The sequence below is a fragment of the Chanodichthys erythropterus genome, chromosome 5 (assembly GCF_024489055.1).
Source record: "Chanodichthys erythropterus isolate Z2021 chromosome 5, ASM2448905v1, whole genome shotgun sequence".
Taxonomy (NCBI): Eukaryota; Metazoa; Chordata; class Actinopteri; order Cypriniformes; family Xenocyprididae; genus Chanodichthys; species Chanodichthys erythropterus.
The window spans coordinates 7,183,833-7,209,851 of NC_090225.1; the positions used below are offsets into that span (position 1 = coordinate 7,183,833).

General features: G+C 36.1%; 3 protein-coding genes across 6 annotated transcripts; 1 reads left to right on the top strand and 2 right to left on the bottom strand.

The window, feature by feature from the left end:
- Positions 1-1,586: 1,586 nt before the first annotated feature.
- On the bottom strand, positions 1,587-17,146 carry LOC137020381 (E3 ubiquitin-protein ligase RBBP6-like). 2 transcript variants are annotated; one of them, XM_067385831.1, is made up of 6 exons: positions 17,026-17,146; positions 16,256-16,394; positions 2,386-2,553; positions 2,135-2,307; positions 1,951-2,054; positions 1,587-1,872 (listed from the first exon to the last, which is right to left on the bottom strand). In XM_067385831.1, exons 3-6 carry the CDS (start codon positions 2,544-2,546, stop codon positions 1,669-1,671), a joined length of 642 nt encoding a protein of 213 aa, XP_067241932.1. In that variant the 5' UTR covers positions 2,547-2,553; positions 16,256-16,394; positions 17,026-17,146; the 3' UTR covers positions 1,587-1,668. The 2 variants fall into 2 exon arrangements, with proteins under 2 accessions (XP_067241932.1, XP_067241931.1); XM_067385830.1 differs by lacking the exon at positions 17,026-17,146 and having other exon boundaries at positions 16,256-16,469.
- On the bottom strand, positions 2,590-6,902 carry LOC137020382 (E3 ubiquitin-protein ligase RBBP6-like). 2 transcript variants are annotated; one of them, XR_010895191.1, is made up of 4 exons: positions 5,015-6,902; positions 4,756-4,855; positions 2,787-4,645; positions 2,590-2,713 (listed from the first exon to the last, which is right to left on the bottom strand). XR_010895191.1 is itself a non-coding variant. In XM_067385832.1 (3 exons), the coding sequence occupies exons 1-3, from the start codon at positions 5,172-5,174 to the stop codon at positions 4,537-4,539; spliced, it is 369 nt and encodes a 122-aa protein (XP_067241933.1). In that variant the 5' UTR covers positions 5,175-6,902; the 3' UTR covers positions 2,619-4,536. The 2 variants fall into 2 exon arrangements, 1 of the variants encoding a protein (XP_067241933.1); XM_067385832.1 differs by having other exon boundaries at positions 2,619-4,645.
- mat1a (methionine adenosyltransferase 1A) lies at positions 14,956-25,331 on the top strand. 2 transcript variants are annotated; one of them, XM_067385826.1, is made up of 9 exons: positions 14,956-15,277; positions 16,481-16,575; positions 16,854-16,976; positions 17,063-17,175; positions 17,262-17,405; positions 17,910-18,128; positions 21,175-21,357; positions 21,534-21,667; positions 22,641-25,331. In XM_067385826.1, exons 3-9 carry the CDS (start codon positions 16,874-16,876, stop codon positions 22,741-22,743), a joined length of 999 nt encoding a protein of 332 aa, XP_067241927.1. In that variant the 5' UTR covers positions 14,956-15,277; positions 16,481-16,575; positions 16,854-16,873; the 3' UTR covers positions 22,744-25,331. The 2 variants fall into 2 exon arrangements, with proteins under 2 accessions (XP_067241927.1, XP_067241926.1); XM_067385825.1 differs by having other exon boundaries at positions 16,498-16,575.
- The last annotated feature ends 688 nt before the right edge of the window (positions 25,332-26,019 follow it).

Genomic DNA, 26,019 nt, shown 5'->3' on the forward strand with positions numbered 1-26,019 from the left:
GTTTTCATCAAAAACCTTAATTTCTTTTCAACTGTAGAAAGAAAGACATGAACATCTTGGATGACATGGGGGTGAGTAAATTATCAGGAAATTTTAATTTGAAAGTGAACTAATCCTTTAAACGCATTCAGCCACGGAAACATAAAATGGATGCAGAAAGGTTCTATACTTCAGAAGTATTTTAAAATGGACAAAAAAAATGTATAGTCTCTATTTAAACTAAGGCTTATTAGCACTGGATTATTCAACGTCCTGGGTATGAATTTGCAGAGCAATATTAAAAAAAACCTCGTATGCAACGTCTGTATTTGTGTTTTTCATAGCATAGGAAATACCAGTTTATCTATCTATATAAAGGGTTAGTTGGTCACCCAAAAATGAAAATTCTGTCATTTATTACTCACCCTCATGTCGTTCCACACCCGTAAGACCTTCGTTAATCTTCAGAATGCAAATTAAGATATTTTTTGTTGAAATCAATGACATTTCCTCTCTCAAGATCCATAAATGCACTAAAAACTAAAAATGCGCTATTTAAATCAGTTCATGTGAGTATAGTGGTTCAATATTAATATTATAAAGTGACAAGAATATTTTTTGTGCACCAAAAAAAATCTTTTGTGTCCAGTCAGCGGTTTGGAGTCACATGATTTCAGCAGTTTGGCTGTTTGACACGCGATCCGAATCATGATTCGACACATTAATGGATCTTGAGAGAGGAAATGTCATTGCTGGCTATGCAGACCTCACTGAGCCATCGGATTTCAACAAAAATATCTTAATTTGTGTGTTTCGAAGATGAATGAAGGTCTTACGGGTGTGGAATGGCGTGAGGGTGAGTAATAAATGACATTATTTTCATTTTTGGGTGAACTAACCCTTTAACATATCAAGCTTGATCAAAACTTTAAATTACAGGCACCAAACTCAATTTAACAGGATTTTTTTTAAACTGACACATTTTACTGCTACTGACACATTTTAATAGATCAGATGTATTATTATTTTTCTATTATCTATTATCTATTATCATCTCTTAATGAACGAAAAGTTGTCACTGCATTTTTATAGTACGGTAAATTTCAGGCAAGTAATGCTTTTTTAAACTGTGCTACTTTATCCCTTTAATGGGAATATTATTTTATTATAAACATATGAAATGTTTTTTATTTAGAATTGCAGAATAATATTTTCACCTGTTCTAACATAAAAACGTATGGCTGAGACCCAAAGTTTTTCAAACAAATCAAATTATGTTTATCAGAGTCTGACAGTAATATATATTTTGTAGTTCTTCAGGCAATATTCTTGATATATTAACTATGCAAGAAATTATATTTACAGTTTACATAACTGTGTATCATAACTGCAGACTCCAGACCGGTAAAAAAAATTCCAGATGGGAAATTTTTCACAACTGATGTTACATCTGACCACTGATTCCATGCAGTATCATTATGCACTTAATTGACTATTACTAGTTTGCCATATGGGAACTAATATTAGTATAACAGAACTAATATGAGTTTCTGGGTGAAAGTTCAAAGCTTTTTGTATTTAAAAACACAAAAAGACAACCGTCATTCTGCAATATATATGTTTAATTTTCAATACCACCTAACTCTAGATGGAAAATACAAAAGTCTCAGTAACGTGGTCTCCTCTGCTCTATATGCGCTCTCTCTCCAACTGAGAAGCAGGTGAGACACTGTCAGTGCTGTTTAGAGGAGATCTGGAACGGGAACATTTTCTTCTCACATCTTGACCTCTGTTTGATGAGGATTCCGGAATGGGTGACCAAGATTGACGGCTGTGGTTTGGACTTTGGTAGAATTGCAAAGATCTGGTTACACTGCTAAAATGATTCACCTCCTGAGAAAGAATCATAAAATACTTTGTACGTGAACTATACAGAAGATTAACAACAAGAAACAGGGTTTAAAGTCTTACTTGACGCAAAACAGTGTTTGCTGCCAAAGCATCAGGAGAAACATCTGATTGTCTGCAGGTAGGACAAACATGTCCATCAGACTCCAGCAAACACATTCTGATACCTGAGACCGAAAGATTGTGTTGGATTTTGTCAAAAAACAGCCTGTTTCTTTCCGACTGATGTTTGCTTGAACTGACTCACATTCATCACAGTAGCTGCTTCTGCAGCAGGGAATCATCACAGCATCAGTCAGCAGATCCTTACAGATCAAACACAGCAGTGCGTCAGGCACTGGATCTGATGAAGATGAGGATGAAGGCTCATTCTGGACAGAGAAGGGTGGCTTCTCTTTCTTCCCAATAGCATAGGCCTCACTGAACAGATTGAGCACAAACAGACATTGTGTATCATGATGGCAACTGAGATTGCATGCATTAATGCCAAGTACTCACACATCCATAATGGGAATGACGTATTTCCCTCTGCGGTCCATCATGACTCCCTTTCTGTGAGGATCATCCACCTCCACCAGGAAACTACGAGGAATCCCTGCGCATTTCCATATGCGTTTACAAGGAGCAAAACCTTCGTCCTGTGAATTCACGAGTGACATTCGAACGCTGACCAAACAAGCAGATTCAGAAGCTCAAGTTCACAGCTGTGATCTTTGAAAGCCCAGTTACCCCATAGGTTGGGCAGTTTTTAATGTGATGTCCAGGGATCCCACAGCGGTAACAGATGTAGTTTGGTGAAAGCAGTCCAAGCAGCTTCATCGCATCACTGATAAATGTCAGAATCATGAGCATTTCTCAAATATCTCAACTTCAAACCCTGTCAATGTCTGAACACTCACCTGCTGGAATAATAGCACAGACTGGACTGGTACATGACAGCTTTTATTTTGTCCTCCTCTGATGCATTTGCCTCAGCCAGATTCTCAGTCTGTTTCACAGGCATTTGCATGTTTTTAATGTTTATCACTGATATGCTGAAACCTCTTGTGTGGCATTTCTGCTCCGTCTGACTTTGCACAAGCATTTTGCTGTACATTTTGTTTTGAAATTCTTCATAAACACTTTTATTGTCTTCTTTATGACACTTAAATCCAAACACTGAAGTTTAATATAGTGCAGCAGAGAGTAATTCTCACTCATTTCAATACCTTTAAAAGGTGATCCAGTGAAACGGGTGAAGGATCACCAATCTGCTGCTGAAATAAACATTGACAGTGAGGTCAGTCAGTCTAGAGGTTTGAGACATGAACGAGACACTTGTCCACTGAAACCCAATCAAAATGAATTGCTTTGAACACCAGGGACTTCATTTAAAGGTGCCCTCGAATGAAAAATGTAATTTGTATTGGCATAGTTGAATAACAAGAGTTCAGTATATGGAAAAGACATACAGTGAGTCTCAAACTCCATTGTTTCCTCCTCCTTATATAAATCTCATTTGTTTAAAAGACTTCCGGAAAACACTCGGATCTCAACATAACACCGACTGTTACGTAACAGTCGGGATCATTAATATGTATGGCCCCAATATTTGCATAATGCCAGCCCATTCGACGCATTAGACAAGGAAAGGCAGTATTAACGTCTGGATCTGTGCACAGACAAGGTAAGCAAGCAAGAACAACAGCGAAAAATGGCAGATGGAGCAATAATAACTGACATGATCCATGATATCATGATATTTTTAGTGATATTTGTAAATTGTCTTTCTAAATGTTTCATTAGCATGTTGCTAATATACTGTTAAATGAGGTTAAAGTTACCATCGTTTCTTACTGTATTCACGGAGACAAGAGCCGTCACTATTTTCATTATTAAACACTTGCAGTCTGTATAATGCATAAACACAACTTCATTCTTTATAAATCTCTCCAACAGTGTAGCATTAGCCGTTAGCCACAGAGCATACCCTCAAACTCACACAAAATCAAACGTAACCATCTAAATAAATACTTTACTCACATAATTTGAAGCATGCATACAGCATGCATGACGGACATCTTGCAAAGATCCATTAGAGGGTTATATTAGCTGTGTAAACTTTGTTTATGCAATGTATATAGTCGAGAGCTGGTGGGGCAGAGGGAACGCATCTCTTAAAGGGGCCGTGCTGAAAAAATCAGTGCATAGTTAATGATGCCCCAAAATAGGAAGCTAAAAAAAATAATAAAAAAAAATCTATGGGGTATTTTGAGCTGAAACTTCACAGACACATTCAGGGGACACCTAGGACTTTTATTACATCTTGTAAAAAAACAATCTAGGGCACCTTTAATTTTATTTTTTAACATGGCAATTATTATACAACAAATGTGGTTCATCCATACAGAAAATGTCATTTAAAATCATACAATAGTGCATGAAAACAGAATGAAATATTATTTAAAACTGTGTTTTATTTAAAACGTAATTGGTCCTACCTTCATCTTGCAACAAGCAAAAGGCTTTTTTCTGACAGTTTGATCAAAAATAGTGTAACATTATAAAACATACAGTAGTGAACACTGATCTCATGAACTGGAGGAGCCAGTCGTTGTACGTTAGAAATAATAATGGAAAACAAGCAAAAATAACTATAAGAATATTCAATTAAAAACTTTTCCAAAGGGTCTTATTAGACATATTATACATAAAAACCAATTCAACAGCTTTTCTACATACTGTTTTTGAAGATCCACTTGATGGTTCAGTCCGATTACTGCAAAACAAAACACCAAAGAGTTCAAATGACTAAACACCAATAACAAACTGACGATTCTTCATATTACATCTAAATGAGTGAAGTTCTGTTTGTGTCACGTGACTTACTTGATAAATCTCCTGTTTGTAGATTTCAGCCCAGCAGCAGGGATTCGTCTGATGATGACTGATGTGTTGTTGGGGATGATGGCTTCATCATCAGTGTATTCTGACAGCAAAAACACCAATAAAACCATTAGTTTCTCTCACATAATCTCTTCTAATCAAGTCAGTATGAAAATACAAAGATCTGACACTGTCATAATAACACTAGTACTACTAATGGATAACGTTTGATTTAGTTCGTCTGATCTCTACCTCAACTCACCTTCATTAGTTTGAGCGCTGCTGATCTGCAGGTCACACAACTTCAGTCTCTCGCGCTTCATAATTTGTCGTTTCAACTCTCTCAGAGTGATGTGAAGTCCTTCAAACGGGACCGTGTCGTGGGTAAGTTTACTTCGAAACTTATAGTGAACACCAGGCATGTCTTGTGCTCAGATTCCACCACACAAAAATAAAACTGATCTGATTACAATCAATTTATGAACTCCTCCATCAGCTCAATAATCGTCGAAAACGGTCTCCACGGAGGATGTGGAGATGCTGATGAGACGGTCAGGGTTCCAGTAAACACCAAACAGAACGTTGCCATGGAAAATGATCACGCGCATCTAAAAAAATCGTCATCGCAGTCGTGACAGAACGCTTTAAAAATGAAAACAAGCTGGTGTTGATCACCTGAATCATAGGCTATTTGTTAAATTTTCAATCAAAGCTGCAGTCCGTAGTTTTTTCTAGTTTTTCCGTACTTTCTCAAATTGTTATCAGCATTGCGTGACTATGTGTAGGCTATTTAGTGTACATGCTATCAGCATTACCTATAGATTTAATCTCTAACAATAATTTGTCATATCCGCCATCAAAATTAAGTTTAATTATTGCAGCTGCTTTGAGAAAAGGCTATAAATGAAGAGTTTGGTTCCAAAATGCAATAATAATAATAATAATAATAAAAATCAGTATTGTATTAATTTTGCGCAAAATGCGATATCCGTCGTGTTATTCTGTCATGTTTTCTTCCTTTCTTTCCAAAAAGCGACAAACGGCAGTCTCCTTTTTCTGCAGAACGCGATATATCCGCTCGACCAATCACAGCGCACCATTCCACCCACTGTAAACATTGAAGGCTTTTTTAAAAAGCCGTTTTTAATATCAACTTACTCGGCAAAATGTTTATTTTCACCGTGCGGTGGCGCCAGATACTCTTTAATCGGTAAGGACAAATAATTTATAACATTAACAAGATGACCCGTTGAATTCATTTTGGAAGCGACGGCTGAATGTATTTTTAGTAAAATGCCTGTAGCCTATATAAGATAAATATTGCCAAACTCTGTCATGTGAATCAACTCAACTTCAATTTGAAAAGTAACTTTTATATTGATGGATTAATTACATTTTGAAAAAAAAGTGTCATGGATTTATTGCATTTTGGGAAAAAAATAATACGTTTTTATAATAAACTTTTTTAAATCAAAATGTAGATTTGAATTTTTAATGTTTTTATAACCAAAAGATGCTATGTGAAAGTTTGAAACAGAAAATAGTGGTTTTCATCTTGCCACTTTCTTAGGGTTTACTCAAATTAATCAAAATGGAGTAATTGCTTTTTTGAACCAAACGCTTCAAATGATCATTCTCACATGCGATGTAACTACTAGCTGGGACTCGTTCTTTATGTATACAGACGTGACGCAATGACGCAAAGACATGTTCGAATTTCCCGCGGAAACCCACCAGTGAATTAGAAAACATTATTAAAAGCTTACCGTTATGAATCGGGCTAAGGTTAGGAGATAGTTTTGAACACTGGCTGGTTATGCTCAAAAACTGATTCTGGATAATTTCTAACCAAAAAAAGTTACGGACAGCAGCTTTAAATACAGTTTTAATAAAAGAGAATCCCATAATCTAAATGCATTTCAATAATTTTAATTTACATCACTGTAGCCCTACAATTAATTCTGATAAGAATTCCTAATCTCTTTAATCCCACATGGACCAATCACTTTTGAAAGCGTATACTGAGGAATTTAACCTGACCTGTTGTTTATGGAACACACAGAAATTACAGCGGAAAACCAAATAGAACATCTAGAAATCACAAAATCTCAAAATCACTAATCTTGCTCATCAAAGATAAATGTCTGAATTCATAATATGAGAGGGTGCTTTAATCCTAAAATAATATTTTATATATATTAATGAGATTAAAAATATTAGAAATTTTAGTCATGTAAAGTTAGTCATAGTCATGTCAGTATGATGGATTTATATAGCACATTACTGCCCTCTACCGGCTAATGTACTGCCATGATCTATATGACATATATCTTTTTACAATCGCTTGGACACATTTCTCAATACTTGGGTCACTTTTTCAAAACTCTTCACACAGTGAGCACATGTGGGCAAAACTGTGGATCATTTTTAACTGTTTTGGGACAAAATGCTTTCAATGACTACATTGTTCAAATTACATGAATACATTTCTCACTTAGACACAACCACTGCCAAAACTCTACCTACCTACAAGCCAATGTGCAAATGTTTACATATGATTTTCAAACCTGTTAAACATAAGATCAAAACCTAACATAATAAAGAACTGAATAAAACTACATAAAAGCTACATTTCTACAGTCATTCCAAATTGAAATATATTCCAAATCTAAAAATGAAATACTATCAAAACAATTAGATGTAGCTGCACCACATGTGTTAGATTTCAATTGCATCTATACAAAAGGGCAAAACTTCTGAATAATTTTGTACTGTATTGTAAACATGGACCATGTAACACACAGCAGTGAATTCTAAACAGCAGAGAGTATCATTCTTGTTTTGTAAAGAAATATTACAGAATAATCTTATTCTTAGTGGGGTTTATGAGTGACAGAGTGTGTTTGTTGGTTGAAAACCTAGTGTTATGGGAAAATGACTGTGCCAAGTTGTAAGTTGTGTTTGGAGAACTGTGTTGAGCATTTTGAAAAAGTGACCTATAGTATTGAGAAATGTATGTAAACCATAAATATGTTGCACATCACAGTCCTCTGGGTCAGACAGGCTCAACGGGACTCTCGGCTGTGGATATGATCTATCCAAAAATGTTTTTTTTGTTATTTCATGCACGTTACTGCTTTAAATGTAGTTATGTCACTGCAGTCCTGGTGCTCTAGACCACGGGTCTGTGGAAAGGTTTAAACTACTTAAGCAATAAATAAATAAATAATTTTTGCCACATTAATAATATTAATTTTTTCCATAAATTAACCCTTGTGAGCTATTGTTTTGGGATGTACACTCAGGATGTTAGGGTCTCCAGACAATAAAATGTGATTTTGTAACATGATAATGCTTTTAAAACAAATGTAATATAACTCACTTTATTAATGTTTTTACTCTTCATTTGGGCAGTGTTGGGAGGATTTAAGTTTTTTTTTAATATATTTATATAAATAAATTAAAAATATATTTTAATTTTTTTTAAAAAAACAACTTTTTATGCAAAGTTCACTTTAAAAATGATCCACATCTCTCATTTTCTTTCATGGAGATAACATGAACAATGTGCCATGATTTAATGGAAGACTACTGCAATCAATTGGAGAACAAACACTTTTAAAATTAAAATAACATGAAATTTCAACTACAGCCTGTAGATGGCATCACTGCATTACTCAGTGGCTTATTTACCATTTTTATGCTTGAAAATATATAACTGCATTTAAATTTTAGAATGGGGGCCCCTTGCATGAGGACGATCATATTTGGGGGTTGAAGTCCACCATATGAGATGAGAACAACAAGGTATGTTTGTATACAATATATTTTTTGTTCATATATTGAGGCTTTCATACTATAAAGTTATCTTTTTGACAAATAAAGTGAACACAGTTAGTCCTGAGCTCTTTTCCATTACATTACATAGTCAGTCCTGGATGTGTTTGCTTACAAGTGTTAAGAACTTGATCATGTGAGATGATACAGCTAAGTTAGTGGATCTGGGCCAGCTCTGTTTAGGTGGTAATGGTTATTTTTAGGGGAGAGGGGCAGAGCCCAGTTGCTTGTGGCTGCTGTAGGCTGGAATGTGCTGAGATGAAAGTTGTCCCAACATCCCACCCTCTCCTGCAGCTGCTGCATTCCAGCCGACTACCGAGGCAATGTGGGAAACCTCCTTCATTTGTTAGTGGTAACTATAGCTGCAGTAATTCTAGTTGATTATCACAGTAATGATAATGAAAATTGTGATAATTAAGTAGTAACACAGTCTCTGTGATTTATTGTGTTTTTAATTAAATAACAGTTTAGTTTAAAGGTTCTAAACTGACAGTGAAATCACAGTGAGTGTCGGGGTGGAGACTGCATGAGTTTATTAATCCATTGTGTCCATATTGAAAGATCATAATTTGAGGCACAGTTTCAAATCCATCTGGAGCTTAGGTTTCACACCCAGCACCAGCTGTAGAGTTCACCTAGGTCCACCTCACTGGAGCACTTTCAAGAGTTTCTGTCTTACCCATTTGTGTGAGCATGTCTAGGTTACACCCAATCAGCAGTAAGCATACATACCCCACCTACTAAACGTTCTAGTCTCAGTTATCCATTGGCTGACGCACTTCACTCCTCCATGCTTATCAAAAGAGTTTACCTTAAAAAAAAAAAAAAAGGGGGCAAGGCAGGTAACTAGTTGTATTTATCACCGGACACCAACCAGCAGCTGCCACGTATGTTTTTTACAGAGAGAACTGGGACAAAATATAAACATATGTTTGTCACCTTGACTAACATCAACCTTTCAACCTGTGTATTTCTGCCATAATTACATCACAATCTTGATACAAAAACTGACCTGACTAAAGGCGAATAACAAGTTAACATGCTGTATTAAAAGAGTTTTATATATGGGCCTGTTGTATTTCTATGCACTGAAGTTCATTATATTTTGCAACACTTATGGTGTCTTTAACTACAATGTACTTTCATGAAAAAAAAAAAAATGTTAGGTAAAATGTTTCACATGAACATAATATGTATTTATTGTAGTAATGACACTGGTAACACTTTAGTATAGGGAACAAATAAACTATTAACTAGCACTTTTCCCTCAATAAACCCCTAATTTACTGCTTATTAATAGTAAGGTAGTTGTTAAAGGTGCCATCGAACATTTTTTCACAAGATGTAATATAAGTCTAAGGTGTCCCCTGAATGTGTCTGTGAAGTTTCAGCTCAAAATACCCCATAGATATTTTTTAATTAATTTTTTTAACTGCCTATATTGGGGCATCATTAGAAATGCGGCAATTCAGGCTGCGGCCCCTTTAAATGCTCACGCTCTCTACCCCTTCCCGAGCTCTCGACTCTATCATTGCATAAACAAAGTTCACGCAGCTAATTTAACCCTCAAAATGGAACTTTACAAAGTGTTCGTCATGCATGCTGCATGCATACATCAGATTGTTTACATTTGATTCTGAATGAGTTTGATAGTGCTCTGTCGCTAACAGCTAATTCTACACTGTTGGAGAGATTTATAAAGAATGAAGTTGTGTTTATGAATTATACAGACTGCAAGTGTTTAATAATGGAAATAGCGACGGCTCTTGTCTCTGTGAATACCGTAATAGACGATGGTAACTTTAACCATATTTAACAGTACATTAGCAACATGCTAACGAAACATTTAGAAAAACAATTTACAAATATCACTAAAAATATCATGATATCATGGATCATGTCAGTTATTATCGCTTCATCTGCCATTTTTCGCTGTTCTTGCTTGCTTACCTAGTCTGATGATTCAGCTGTGCACAGATCCAGACGTTAATAATGCCTTGAACATGGGCTGGCATATGCAAATATTGGGGGGGGCGTACATATTAATGATCCCTTGTTACGTAACAGTTGGTGTTATGTTGAGATTCGCCTGTTCTTCGGAGGTCTTTTAAACAAATGAGATTTACATAAGGAGGAAACAATGGTGTTTGAGACTCACTGTATGTCATTTCCATGTACTGAACTCTTGTTATTTAACTATGCCGAGATAAATTCAATTTTTAATTCTAGGGCACCTTTATGTTTAGGTATTGGGTAGGATTAAGAATGTATAATAAGGTCATGCAGAATAAGGCATTAATATGTGCTTAATAAGTACTAATAAACAGCCAATATTCTAGTAATATGCAAGCTAATAAGTAACTAGTTAAAAGACCCTAAAATAAAGTGTTACTGTGACACTAACACTAACTAGGTGCTAACCCTGAACCTACCCCTAAACCTTAACTTAACCCATGTAGTTCCCTTACACTACTCAGTACTTTTGTGGGTAAGTACACTGCAAGTATATTAAAAGTGCACATACTGTAAAATAAAGTGGAACCAAAAACACTTTTGCTGTATTGAGGTGGAATACGAGTACGAAGTTAAATATGGTCTGGTTTGATTTAAGAGTGAATTAAGGTGTAAGGGAAAGGGCAACGGTAAGTACATGTACGTACACAATAAGTGCATAGTATTAAATGGTTAATTTAAATTTTAGTACAAAGGCACTAATATAAAGTAGGGCCTAATATTTTATGCAATAGCCATAATATGTTATTACGATATAAAAAAAAAGAAAAAAAAAGATTTGTTTGCTCTCCTGCTGATAAAGCAGAAGCAACAATAACACCTTCACTTCCTGAGGAAACAAAAATTATGCAATTCACTAACTGGAATCATTTTCTGGATAAACAGATAAAACTTTGTCCTCAAAACTCTTCCTAGAATCAGAAAAACATTTGTAAGCAAGCCATCAATCACTCTAAACAAGCCAGAAACTGACTACCCTGTAAAGGTGCACCAGTGAACAAAGCTCTGCATGACAGAGGCCTGATACAAAAGAAGCCAGATCTGAGGTTTGCCAAAAAGTCCATTAGCACTGCAGGATAAGCCGTTGTAGTGAGATAACACAAAATAGAGCTTTTTAGTAAAAATCCAACAATGCCCATCAAAATGTCTAAATTACAATATGATTATGGCATCATATTTCACTTAGCAGAAGGACTATGTGTCTTATTGAATGGATGGAAATACCATAAGAGAATGTGTTACAGTTGGCTGAAACTAAAGCGTTGAATAAAAGTTAATCTTTCAGCTGGATAATGATCTCAAACACGAGGACAAATGAACACTAGAGTGACAAATGAAAAAAAAAAGGTAAATGTCCTACAATTGTCCTCATCACTAGTTGAAAAATTGTGGCTTTTTTCCCCCTTCTTTTTTTTTTTTTTGGAAAACTGAGTGGGGTCATCACATTAAACTGAACAAGCTGAAACATCTGTTTGGAGGAATGGGTCAAAATCACATCCAGACAGTCTGCAAAATTGACATACTTATCCCAAAAGACACATCACTGTTGTCACAATGTTTGTCGTATATCTTTAAAATACTGTATTACGCAGAATGCATTGGTATCTGCTGATATATAAAGCCATACTGGGTTATCTGCCCCCTTATCTTTGTTGTTTAGTTCAACGGAAACTGCCTGGCAATTACTCATTGCGTTCTCAAATGAATTACAGTCTTTGTGTGCCTTAGAACTGAGCTCGGTAAAACTTCCTTCAAATACACCACTACCTCGGACTGGAATCTTTTCCAGACTAAGATGAAGTTAAAAGGACTGGTGTCTTGTAGTCATTTTAAAAAGTTACTTTGTAACTTTGAGAGTAAATTAATGGAAAATGTTTTTATCTGAGTGCATTTCTTTCTTTCTTTTTCTCTTTTTTTTAATGTGTGTGTATAGTATTGTATCTTGTATTGTATTGTATGTAGTAACTTTGATGTATAATTGTATATGCAAACTCGGCGGCCTATCTTGGCCAGAACACTCCTGCAAAAGATATTTTAATCTCAGCAAGTCAATTAAGTATTAACATGTACACTTAAAAGTAAAGGTTCCAAAAGGATGTTTTCACACTGATGCCATAGAAGAACCATTAGTGAACAAAAGAACCTCAAAAGAACCTTTTAATGAACAGTTCTTGAAAGAACCATTTTTTTAGTGTGAAGAGCATTTTAATCTATTTTTTTTATGTTTTTTTTCACTATAAAGTACCTTTTGTGCAATAGAAAGGTTCCAGGGTATTACAGTTTTTTTCCAATCACTAAAGGACATATTTCTCAATAGGTCACTTTTTTTTCCTTTTTTTTTTTTTTTTTACTAAAACCTTTGCTAGTGCTACGGAAGAATTACATGAATTGAGACATGTATGAAGTGTTTTTGGTAATTTTCAGTGAGTTTCAAATGTGAAATTAACTGCTGTGCCAAGGTCAAAGTTGAAAATGACCTATAAGTATTGAGAAATGTCTCCAAGCACTTATAAAAACTTTAAAATCGGGTTCAGAAAAACATAAACCTTTCATTTCTGAGTCACCTGCATTCATGTAGAGGTTAAATTATAACAACAAGAACAGATCTATCGGCAGAACAGATTGAGGTCTGGCGTTTTCTCCATGTGATTTAAAAGAACTGCAATAACTGGACATGACATTATCTGTCATAGGTGTATTCAGGAATGGACCACTCAGGTATATACACATGCATGACAGAACTGGTTACCATGAACTTTTAAAATAGCTCATTTATAGCTCCGCTTGCATCTGTTAAATGATCTAATCCTGTTTGGTCAAGTTTGTTTTCAGACAAGATTGTTGGACCATTGCTGAACAGCTACCACACATCTACTCACAGCTGAAGGATCATAGTCCATGAAGTGTGTTCTCACGTGCTCACCTGTTTGTCCATGTGTAGTTTACATGACATGAGCAATCAATGCTTCTGTTTAAGGTTTAAGTAAAAATAAGCGTTTTTTTTTAACAATTAATCATTTCATAGTTTAATAATAATGATTAAAAATTATATTCTTTAATTGTTCAATATAATTGGTGAAAAAAATGTCAATTGATTTAATGATCTGATTTTTCTCTCGAGTTCATCTCATATGCCACATGTCTCAAGTTGAGAGTTCAACATCAAATTGACTTTTGTCTCACCATCTCACTTCATTGACTTATTTGTTCACTCAAAAATTCTATATTATAATGTTTATGTTAAGCAAATCTATTCAAAGACAAGCATCAGTACATTTATTCAGCATATAAGCAATCCAAGTAAATCAGTAAAGTATAGGCCATTTGTACAGGTTCCTATAGATTTTGTTTGTCTTTCTGCTCAAACACAAATGTACTAAATGACAATGAACTATTAACTATTAAACCTGTCTTTATAAGCCATTATCATTATGTATTGCAAGTATTTGAGAATGAAACATCCATCAAAAACTAAAACACATCCTAGATCAAAGAATGAAGCAGCTAAATAAAATATAGAGAAAAAATGTTCACATTTATTTTACAATATTTGGATCCAGTTGATTTGACAATTTGACTCTTGGTCACATCCTATCTTGACCCATATTACTGCAGCATGAGGTTTGTTGAAGTTTTTAAAGGGGACTTTTATTTTAGAATGTCAAAGTCTTTAATCTAAAACTGACAGAAGAAAAATAACAATAAATCATTATACATATTAAATCCAAACCTAGTAGATGACAAAGACATTATACATTATAAGCACTGTCTGATCAGACAGTTCAAAATGTAACAAATTTCACCAAAACATGTCTTGGAACTGATCTTGATTGTTATATGTTTAACCACAAAAAGGGTTTTTGTGTTGTTGTTTTTTTTTGTTTTTTTTTAAAAAGGGTTTTGCAATGCATTTATTACACAACCATGACTTAAATTTTTTGCCAATCACATCCTTTGAGTGAGATTGGCAAAAAATGAGAGGAGTGTTTTATCATCCAATCACACCTGCAGACTTCACCACACCTCTTCAGATCTGATATCAATTGTCATAAGTTCTCCGCAAAGTTCCTAAATCACCCTCAGGCCTATTTGTAAGCCCTGATACAGATTAGAAGAAAGATATAAGGATGGTTTCTAACACACAACTGCCCACTGTGTCCATTGACAACAGCAGTCCTCCCACCCCCCAAAAAACCTTCCCATGCCAGAACGGAGCGCACAAGGGGTTAACGGAGAGTTTCTGAAAGTTTGAGTCTCCTCCCCCCAAACAACACCCCCTGGAATGGTCTGCCCCACTCGTTCACATGACACGTGTGTGTATGTGTGTATATTTGTGAGTGAGAGAGTGAGTAAAGCTTAGTGTGTGTGTTTTCTTTCTGCCATATATAGGGGCAAACTTGCTTCGAGACGAGGTTGTGTGTTATATAGTCTGATCTATCAGCCAACCTCTCTTTCTTTCAGTCTTTCTTTCTTCTATACCCTCAGGACTATAAGGAGGTCTGCATACTTGGCCTGCTTCTGCCACAGTTGGAGAAAATTTATTGAACCTTTGATAGATTATTTTGTCCTGTTGATTTTGAAGAACAGTTGCTGGCAAACATGGAAGGGCTGAATGACGTTCATGATGACGGATCCTTCATGTTCACCTCAGAGTCGGTGGGAGAAGGCCATCCAGGTGATTTTTAATCTTTCCCTGAACTTTTAAATTAAACTGTGCTTTTAAATGTTGTAGTATGAACTGTTGCACTGTTTATTGATTCAGTATGTGTGTACTTGCATGGAGAAAAAGCCTAAAGACATGCACCTATAGACTAATTCACCTGCCTCGACAAGTCATAGGAGCACATACTGTAGAAGTAACTGTTCTGGTTAAGCAACAGTTCATTAGGGTTCATTCATCACTAACAATACTTTCACAGTACCATGTGCTCAGCAGGTATTTCATTGAGTGAAAGTGTAGTAGACAAAAATAGTCAATTAGGGGTCATGACTTTTAGCAGAGGCGTTAAATTACAGCATATCACTTGGAGGATTTTCTCAGTTACATATTTACCATGCAATTTATTTAATAATGAACTTACTGATGCAATGAATGATTTGATTTTCACACCATCCCATGGCTGTCTATGGATGTGAGTCAATCATTGGCGCACCTGTATACCAACAGATTTTGCATTCGTTTTTTCGGTCTTGTGTGGGAACTTGCCAGACCTCACATTTCTTATCAACCATATTGCGGTTCTCTCATGTCATGATACAAGGCCAAAGTGCTATAGACAGTTTCGTATGCCGCACTCCTGATGTCAAGTATGCTTTCCCAATATTACAAAGCAGCTTTACAGAAAACTTAATTACTCTTAATGACTTTTAATGATTCTAAGTGCATAATCTCATCTAGTCTGGTTCCTCCTAGACTGATTTTGCAACACTGCAAACTAACTTGTCTGGTTCACCTGAACAAATTTTGAGTCTTGCTAAACATCTCCCATCAGCACATATTTCAGCAGATCGATCAATAGGTGCACACGTGCAAGACACAGAAAATCGATTCCATAATGTTCAAGACTGAAGCGATTTCATAGATTTGACTTGTTTTTCTCGTATTATCACCTGAGATGTTGTTTTTGACAGTGTAGTTTCTGATGTAACTCACCTAAGCTGTTGCCTCAGCTAGCAGCCCAAATATAGACTGAGTGAATGATTCTGAAAGGAGAGGACCACTGGTATTGTCCTCCAGCTGCTCAGCTGTGGTTTTGCTTTGTTGGTGTTCCTGTGCCCCATAGAGAGTCTTGCTATAGGAGAGACATTAAAAATGTCTTAAACTGAAACTTTCTGGTGTTATAACACTAAGCATTACATAACTTTGTTTTTATAATAGTGTGATTTTGTTAATAGATAAAATATGTGACCAAATCAGTGACGCAGTTCTTGACGCACACTTGAAGCAGGACCCGGATGCTAAAGTGGCCTGTGGTGAGTGAACTTTTTAATCACAAACAAAATAAACTTTCTGTATAAACACGACTGTCAAAATATTCTTTGAAAGTTCATAGTCCAACAGTTGGTCACTTATCTCGCCTCTTGTTTGGTTATAGAGTGACCATTTCTTGTACCCTTTCTATCCATAAAGTTTAATGGCATTTAAATGGATAACATCCCCATGTTCAAATTCAAGCTACCAATAAATGATACAGTGGTGATTTCCCTTCATCATGAGTTGTTTAACTAATTAAGATTGCTTTAATCATCAGAGACTGTTTGTAAGACTGGCATGGTACTTCTATGTGGTGAGATCACATCTCGTGCCAACGTGGACTACCAGAAAATTGTGCGGGACACCATAAAACACATTGGTTACGACAACTCTGAAAAAGGTCAGCATCGATATTTTGATCATTATTGGTACTTTAGATCTTTACTTACTCATCCACCAATTTTTATTCTTCTTCCTTCTGTTCAGGTTTTGACTATAAAACCTGCAATGTTCTGGTGGCTCTCGAGCAGCAGTCTCCTGATATAGCGCAGGGCGTCCATGTTGACAGACATGAGGAAGACATTGGGGCTGGAGACCAGGTCCGAACACAACGGAAGTGTAAAAATGTGTTTGAGATCATCATTTGTGATAAACATCTTCATATTGCATTTCCGTTGTGTTTTAGGGGCTCATGTTTGGCTATGCCACTGATGAGACGGAGGAGTGCATGCCGCTCACCATTGTCCTCGCTCACAAACTCAACGCTAAAATGGCTGAGCTACGGCGGGATGGCACCATCCCATGGCTCCGCCCAGACTCAAAAACTCAGGTCAGCAATATTAGAGTAAAATGTTTAGTCCTTTCTGCACACTTACAATTGCAAGTTGATAAAACTGTGAGTCTTCAGAGCTACCATGTGCAGGTTCAGAGCCCCTGACTGACATTGACCATGCTATCTTATCAGCCGTGTGTTCATTGAACCAGTACATTGGCCAATAGGTGTGACGGCTGTTGAGCAAGATAGTGACCATGAGGCGGTCTCTTTTAACGCTTGAAAGAAAATGACCCCCAGCATGACATCCAGGGCCCCCGATCCTTACTTTTCCCAGTGGGGCAGAGGACACGGCTGTGCACCCGTCAATCTCACGAGCATGCCAGCAACTCAAGCTGGGCAACACTCAGGAAGCTGAAACCTCTGGTCTATTTTAGAGTTCTGCCATTTTCAGACCATCCAGCAGGAAATGTCCAAAGTTCTTCACATTCCTTATGTTGTACATGTCAGTTGAAAAGATGACTTCAAATGTGTTCCTTTCTATGTCTTTCACAACTTTAGGTCACTGTGCACTACAAGCAGGAGAATGGCGCTGTGATTCCTTTGCGTGTCCATACAGTGGTCATCTCCGTCCAACATGACGACTACATTTCACTGGAGGAGCAGAAGCGTATTTTGAAGGAGAAGGTCATCAAAGCTGTGGTGCCAGCCAAATATATCGACGACAAGACCGTCTACCATCTGCAGCCGAGTGGGCGCTTTGTCATCGGAGGGCCTCAGGTGAGCCCCTTCTGTCTTTCTCTCTGTCTTTGGTTTAATATGCTGTGTGTATAATGTACTTTTAAAGGATTAATTCACTTAAAATGAAAATTCAGTGATTATTTATTTACCCTCATGCCGTTTCAAACCTTAGAATTTTTAGAAGAATCTTTAAGCAGTTCTTGATTTGCAACAATAGATCATTATAAAAACTGCTGCTCAGTTTGTGTGTAAATGTACGGTTTTGACCCACATATTTCAATTTTGATATAATTTATATTGTGAAATTACTACTTTAGTAATTAAATATTTTTTTAGTTCTCACCAAAGCTCGCTCTATTTTGCTGTGGATCATTAAACCATTACGCTGCCTCAGAAGTCTGAATTGTGAGATATAAACTCGCAATTGAGAGAAAAAAGTGAGAATTTGGGGATATAAACTCGCAATTGAGAGAAAAAAGTGAGAATTGTGAGATATAAACTCGCAATTGAGAGAAAAAAGTGAGAATTTGGGGATATAAACTCACAATTGAGAGAAAAAAGTCTGAATTGTGGGATATAAACTCGCAATTGAGAGAAAAAAGTCTGAATTGTGAGATATAAACTCGCAATTGAGAGAAAAAAGTGAGAATTGGGGATATAAACTCGCAATTGAGAGAAAAAAGTCTGAATTGTGAGATAAACTCGCAATTGAGAGAAAAAAGTCTGAATTGTGGGATATAAACTCGCAATTGAGAGAAAAAAGTCTGAATTGTGGGATATAAACTCGCAATTGAGAGAAAAAAGTCTGAATTGTGGGATATAAACTCACAACTGAGAGAAAAAAGTCTGAATTGTGAGATATAAACTCGCAATTGAGAGAAAAAAGTGAGAATTGGGGGATATAAACTCGCAATTGAGAGAAAAAAGTCTGAATTGCGGGATATAAACTCACAATTGAGAGAAAAAGGTCTGAATTGTGGGATATAAACTCGCAATTGAGAGAAAAAAGTCTGAATTGTGGGATATAAACTCGCAATTGAGAGAAAAAAGTCTGAATTGTGGGATATAAACTCGCAATTGAGAGAAAAAAGTCTGAATTGTGGGATATAAACTCGCAGTTGCATGTTATAAAGTCAGAATTGCAAGATATAAAATTTCAGTTGTGAGAAAGTCTGAATTGCGAGATATAAAATTGCAATTGTGAAAAAAAAGTTAATTGAGAGATACAAACTCACAATTGAGAGAAAAAAGTCTGAATTGCGGGATATAAACTCGCAATTGAGAGAAAAAAGTCTGAATTGCGGGATATAAACTCGCAATTGAGAGAAAAAAGTCTGAATTGCGGGATATAAACTCGCAATTGAGAGAAAAAAGTGAGAATTATGAGATATAAACTCGCAATTGAGAGAAAAAAGTGAGAATTTGGGGATATAAACTCACAATTGAGAGAAAAAAGTCTGAATTGTGGGATATAAACTCGCAATTGAGAGAAAAAAGTCTGAATTGTGAGATATAAACTCGCAATTGAGAGAAAAAAGTGAGAATTGGGGATATAAACTCGCAATTGAGAGAAAAAAGTCTGAATTGTGAGATAAACTCGCAATTGAGAGAAAAAAGTCTGAATTGTGGGATATAAACTCGCAATTGAGAGAAAAAAGTCTGAATTGTGGGATATAAACTCGCAATTGAGAGAAAAAAGTCTGAATTGTGGGATATAAACTCGCAATTGAGAGAAAAAAGTCTGAATTGTGGGATATAAACTCGCAGTTGCATGTTATAAAGTCAGAATTGCAAGATATAAAATTTCAGTTGTGAGAAAGTCTGAATTGCGAGATATAAAATTGCAATTGTGAAAAAAAAGTTAATTGTGAGATACAAACTCACAATTGAGAGAAAAAAGTCTGAATTGCGGGATATAAACTCGCAATTGAGAGAAAAAAGTCTGAATTGCGGGATATAAACTCGCAATTGCAAATTATAAAGTCAGAATTGCAAGATAACTCGCAATTGAGAGAAAAAATAGAACTGCGAGTTTATATCCTGCAATTCTGACATTATAACTCACAATTCTGACAAAAAAAGACAGAATTGTGAGTTAAAAAGTCGCAGTTATCTTTTAAATTGACTTATTCTGTGGCGGAAATAAACTTTCAAGAGCTGTTCTATGATTCACATAATTCTCTCTCTTTTTTGCTAACTGGTTTGGAATGACATGAGGATCAGATATTAAAGGAACACTCCACTTTTTTTGAAAATAGGCTCATTTTCCAACTCCCCTAGAGTTAAACAGTTGAGTTTTACCGTTTTCGAATCCATTCAGCCGATCTCCGGTTCTGGCGGTACCACTTTTAGCATAGCTTAGCATAGTTCATTGAATCCGATTAGACCGTTAGCATCGCGCTTAAAAAAGACCAAAGAGTTTTGATATTTTTCCTATTTAAAACTTGACTCTTCTGTAGTTAAATCGTGTACTAAGACCGACAGAAAATAAAAAGTTGTGATTTTCTATGCTGATATGGCTAGGAACTATACTCTCATTCCGGCGTAATAATCAAGGAACTTTGCTGCTGTTCCATGGCTGCAGCAGTGCAATGATATTACGCAGCGCCCTTGAGCCCCTGCTTGCACAGGAAACGTGTCTTGCAACCATGGAGACGTTTGTGAGAGACGCTGCGTAATATCATTGCACTGCTGCAGCCATGGAACAGCAGCAAAGTTCCTTGATTATTACGCCTGAATGAGAGTATAGTTCCTAGCCATATCAGCCTAAAAATCACAACTTTTTATTTTCCGTCGGTCTTAGTACACGATTTAACTACAGAAGAGTCAAGTTTTAAATAGGAAAAATATCAAAACTCTTTGGTCATTTTTAAGCGCGATGCTAACGGTCTAATCGGATTCAATGAACTATGCTAAGCTATGCTAAAAGTGGTACCGCCAGAACCGGAGATCGGCTGAATGGATTCGAAAACGGTCAAACTCAACTGTTTAACTCTAGGGGAGTTGGAAAATGAGCCTATTTTCAAAAAAAGTGGAGTGTTCCTTTAACTATTGCTTAAACCAAAACATAAACTTTGCTTTTCAGGGAGATGCTGGTGTTACAGGTAGGAAGATTATTGTGGACACATATGGTGGATGGGGGGCTCATGGTGGTGGAGCCTTCTCTGGAAAGGACTACACCAAGGTGGACCGCTCTGCTGCCTATGCTGCACGCTGGGTGGCTAAATCTCTGGTGAAGGCCAAACTGTGCAGAAGAGTTTTGGTTCAGGTGAGATGAAAGTGTAGACATCTTCAATAACATCTCAAAAGTTAAACAATTTTGAAAAAAAGTTCATCCAAGCAACTCGCCACAATATTGACCTATTTAATCCAGATATGGATTGAAACTAGAATGGATGAGTTGGTGTCTGGAGCAGGGTCTTGAATAATTACTATGTTCTGTAGGTGTCTTATGCCATTGGAGTCGCCCACCCTCTTTCAATCTCCCTCTTCACATACGGCTCATCGGAAAAAACAGAGAAGGAGTTGCTACACATTGTCAACAAGAACTTTGACCTCCGACCAGGTGTCATTGTTAGGTAAACAATTAATAAGATAATATGTTCTTATTATGTTCTTCCACTTCATGAAACAAACACAACATTTTTTAAAAACAAATATTTAAGTTCAGTACTTTGTGTGGGTGGGTTAAAATGGAGGCAAATGATTAACATTATATAGTTTAGGAATTTAGTTCACTAAAATGATTGGAAATAAAGGGTTATTCTATGATATTATTTTGTCCATGAGCGTTAAGTGCCATGTAATATTATATTCATTAAATATATAAAACATCATCTACTTTTAGTTGATGAAAATAACATTTTATTTGATGAGAAAGTGCAAAATTAAATCAAATTTAAAAAAAAATTATATTAATTTAAACATAACATTTAACAAAAACAATATGTGGAAACTAAGCTCTTAAAATAACAGTATAATGCACACTTTTGTAATAAAATATTGTAAATTCTTCACAATTTAGTCATTTATTGTGTTTTACTACATAGTTATGGAAAAATCATAGGCTATTCACAAGGTGACTTACACATTTTGACTAACACATAACTTAGTTCAAGTTCACTTGTTCTTTCTTTCCATTTTTGTGCAGATCTAAAGGTGTAATATTATAAGTTATATTCCTGTAATATATGATTAATATGTATAGGATGCTTTTGGGTGAGTTAATTAACCAACATTAAGATAAAAAAAACAACAACAACAACAACTTACAATCCTGCTCTATCTTTATTGTGAAATATATATAAAGCATGGCATTTCCCAATATTTCCTCCAGAGGGAGTAACGCTACTATCAATGCAGGCTACTCTAAGTGGCCATACTACTTTATATTAAGTGACTCTTCATTCATTTTAATTCAATTCCACATGCAACTTTAGTATAATATTGAGTAAGCACTGCTGCACATAAATTAGGTACAGTTTTGGTACAAGTATGATTCAGGTGTCGGCTGTTTGATGAAAAGTTAAATAACTTAATTTCCACTAACAGGGACCTGAACCTGAAGAGGCCAATCTACCAGAGTACCGCCTGCTACGGTCATTTTGGTCGATCAGAGTTCCCCTGGGAGATGGCCAAGAGTCTCAAGGTTTAAAGAGAGAGGCGTGCAAGCCCTACATTCAGTCATTCAGTTGCTCGTTCCTTCTGTGCTCCTCTCCCAGCTGATTTTGGTTCTCCTCCGGCATATGCTATACTTCAGATTAGATGAATATACTGTAAATGTCATGAGAAATTAAATCCAGTCATTTTTTTAGAAGTCTGTCGAGAAAGGATCCCTCACCACATCAACACCCATGACAATCAATCATTCCTTAAAGCTGAATTGTGTCATATTTTCTTTGTGTTAAAATGCGTTTTCCTATCCGAGTTTGGCATTTAGAGACAGTAATCGGGCAAAAAATGTAAATACTGTGCCTCATCTGTGGTGATATCAAAACATTACTCTTTTTTTTAGCAGCAACATTATGTTTCCACCCAAAGTTGTGAATTTAAAGGTGCCGTATGTAATTTTTTTGGACTGTGCCAAAGCATAAAAATACCATAATATGTTTGCAGAGATTTAGGAAACATACTTGTTTCTCCGAAAAACAATGCTACAGCCAGTTATTCTATTTTGAAATTGCATTCAGTGTCAGCATGTCTGTTTTTGTTTTGGTCTGTGTGATCCCACCCACTGCCAATTTACCCAATAGTATTTCGACACCCAGGTTGCCAGTTGGTGGAAAACACAGTATTGCAGCCATGGAAGCTAACAAACAAACTGGGTCAGAGATCACACATTGTACCCGACCGAATAAAAACATTGCAAATGTATACATTAGCTGATCAACTTACAGTGTAAGGGTTGACGCTTTCCATTGTCGATTACGCTCGTTCTTGTTGCATGTCTTCAATCTGGCAACCTGCATGAGCGTTGAGTCTGATGAGGAGGGGGCAGAGGAAACAACTCTCCAATATTATTATTACATACTGCACTTTTAAATTGTGTGAAAAATTGGAAAATTGCATAAAACATTTGTGAATAAAGCACTTTTTCCATTTCATGTGTTTGAGAGAAAAAAAGAATCACTTCCTGGGAAATTGGTGCAAAATATCTATATTAAAAAATGGAAGTTGCTGCACTTTGACGGAAGCCTCTTTGGCTCTTTTTTGAAAAACAATAAATTAGGGGCTGTTTACACAACACCATGTTCTACTAAGAACAGATTTTAATTTTTTTTTTGTTGCATTTTGGCCATTAATTTACACAACAACTGCGTTTGGGTGACCTGAAAATGCAAACTTTTGAAAACAGGATTCAAAATACATGTTTTTGAAAGCCGTATCATTATTGTCGCAGAGTAAACTACAAAAATGCAAATTTGTGAAAGCAGTGTATAGTGTATATTCAGTGTATAGGCATGTACTGTTTCTTTACAAAGTGACATCACCAACTACTGGTCTGGCAGTATAATACAGCGTTTTGAATAATTTTCACAGATCCGTATAAACAGGGATCGTTTTGACAACGTTGTCAAAAAGCAAAAAACGCAAAGGAAACTTTTCCATTTTTAGTACATCGCTGTCTTGTAAATGTACCCTAACTTGAGCCTGAGACAAAACGTTATGCTATCTTGCATTCGGAAGTGAATTACTTAACCATTTTGATGACACTTTGTTTTCCATCAAAAACTGAAGTCACTTCTTTTTCAAAAACGATGTTTAAGAATGTTCAGACCTTATCATCCAAACAAACATACCTCGCTGCCATCTTTAAGATCACATGATCTGTTGAGGCATTGAGCGATTTATCGATCTTCTTATCGGGGAAAAAAATATCCGCCTCAGTTGAGCACATATGTTTTTTTTTTTTTACATTTTTAGCAGTTTATGCGCATATTGGCATTTCCATCCAGCGTTTTTTATGCAATGTTCCAAAATTCACATTATAATAGGTGGATGGTAACATAACTACTGCCTCAAGGCATGAGTTTTGGGCGGGATTAGGCCTATGTATTTTTCCGATCAATGGAAGACGGGGTGTTTTGGAAGGGGACACATTTCAGCTTTATATTTCAAAATTATTTAAATCATAATTTTTCAGTGTTTAAGACATTGTCATTTCTTTTTCTCTGTCTTGAGCCAAATGAACTATTTCATAGCATTTTCATTGTGGCTGTAACCTGCTGTTGTGAGGACACATGAAATTGTGGACCATTACAAGCTTAGGCTTTTTACATGTTCTATGGTCTGAGAATCATATTTCCCTCATCATATACTCACAGTCTTAAAAGGGTCTAATTTGTGTGCCTTTTTCTTGCATCATAAGAACGTTTGCTTTTTATGCTTCATTTTTTTTTGACTGCATCATCTCATTATTGTTGGATAATGGCAGAGGGATATTAATATGAGAATATTGTTGTTTACATGTACAGATCCTGTGCTGGTCTTACATTGATTGTCACCACTGGAGAGTGAGCATGTGTATGTGTGTGTATGTACTTCAGTTATGAACAAAACCAGATTATGTTGCACACTTGAGATGTGTGCGAAAGCCACTTTGTAATCTCATTTGTTCAACAGAGGCATTAATCCTCTTTTCTTTCAGATTTTTAGTGTTTGTCGTTAAGATTGAATTTAAGATCTGACATGTAAATAATTGTGAATAATTAAAGTGTGGAAAATTCTTCATATTTGTCCAGTGTCAGCATGGATGTCTTTAAACACAATGAATGACTAATTTATTGGCTGATATGCCAACCAATAATTTTATTATGTTGCACATTGAAGTTTCTAATGCACAAGGAATACAGTATCTCACAGAAGTGAGTACACCCATCACATTTTTGTAAATATTTTATTATATCTTTTCATGTGACAACACTGAAGAAATGCCACTTTGCTACAATGTAAAGTCTTAAGTGTACAGCTTGTATAACTGTAAATTTGCTGTCCCCTCAAAGTAACTCTAAACCGCTGGCCACAAAAGTGAGTACACCCCTAAGTGAAAATGTCCAAATTGGGCCCAATTACCCATTTTCTCTCCCACTCTCTCATACTGGTCACTGGAAGATCAACATGGCACCTCATGGCAAAGAACTCTCTGAGGATCTGAAAGAAAGAATTGTTGCTCTACATAAAGATGGCGTAGGCCAGTGGTTCCCAAACTGGGGTACGTGAGGTGATTTTGCTACAATGTAAAGTAGTGAGTGTACAGCTTGTATAACAGTGTAAATTTGCTCCCCCATTCAAAATAACTCAACACACAGCCATTAATGTCTAAACTGCTGGCCACAAAAGTGAGTACACCCCTAAATGAAAATATCCAGTTTGGGCCCAAAGTGTCAATATTTTGTGTGGCCACCATTATTTTCCAGCACTGCGTTAACCC

Bases quoted from the DNA above. Each gene is read 5' to 3' on its own strand.
- LOC137020381 (XM_067385831.1), bottom strand. From the start codon at position 2,546: ATGTCACTCGTGAATTCACAGGACGAAGGTTTTGCTCCTTGTAAACGC. The intron at 2,308-2,385 runs GTGAGTACTTGG...CAATCTGTTCAG, and splicing joins GTCATTCCCATTATGGATGT to TGAGGCCTATGCTATTGGGA. The intron at 2,055-2,134 runs GTGAGTCAGTTC...TTTCGGTCTCAG, and splicing joins AAGCAGCTACTGTGATGAAT to GTATCAGAATGTGTTTGCTG.
- LOC137020382 (XM_067385832.1), bottom strand. From the start codon at position 5,174: ATGCCTGGTGTTCACTATAAGTTTCGAAGTAAACTTACCCACGACACG. The intron at 4,856-5,014 runs GTGAGTTGAGGT...TTTTGCTGTCAG, and splicing joins CAGCGCTCAAACTAATGAAG to AATACACTGATGATGAAGCC. The intron at 4,646-4,755 runs GTAAGTCACGTG...TTTGTTTTGCAG, and splicing joins ACAAACAGGAGATTTATCAA to TAATCGGACTGAACCATCAA.
- mat1a (XM_067385825.1), top strand. From the start codon at position 15,202: ATGGAAGGGCTGAATGACGTTCATGATGACGGATCCTTCATGTTCACC. The intron at 16,977-17,062 runs GTCAGCATCGAT...CCTTCTGTTCAG, and splicing joins TTACGACAACTCTGAAAAAG to GTTTTGACTATAAAACCTGC. The intron at 21,668-22,640 runs GTAAACAATTAA...TTCCACTAACAG, and splicing joins CGACCAGGTGTCATTGTTAG to GGACCTGAACCTGAAGAGGC.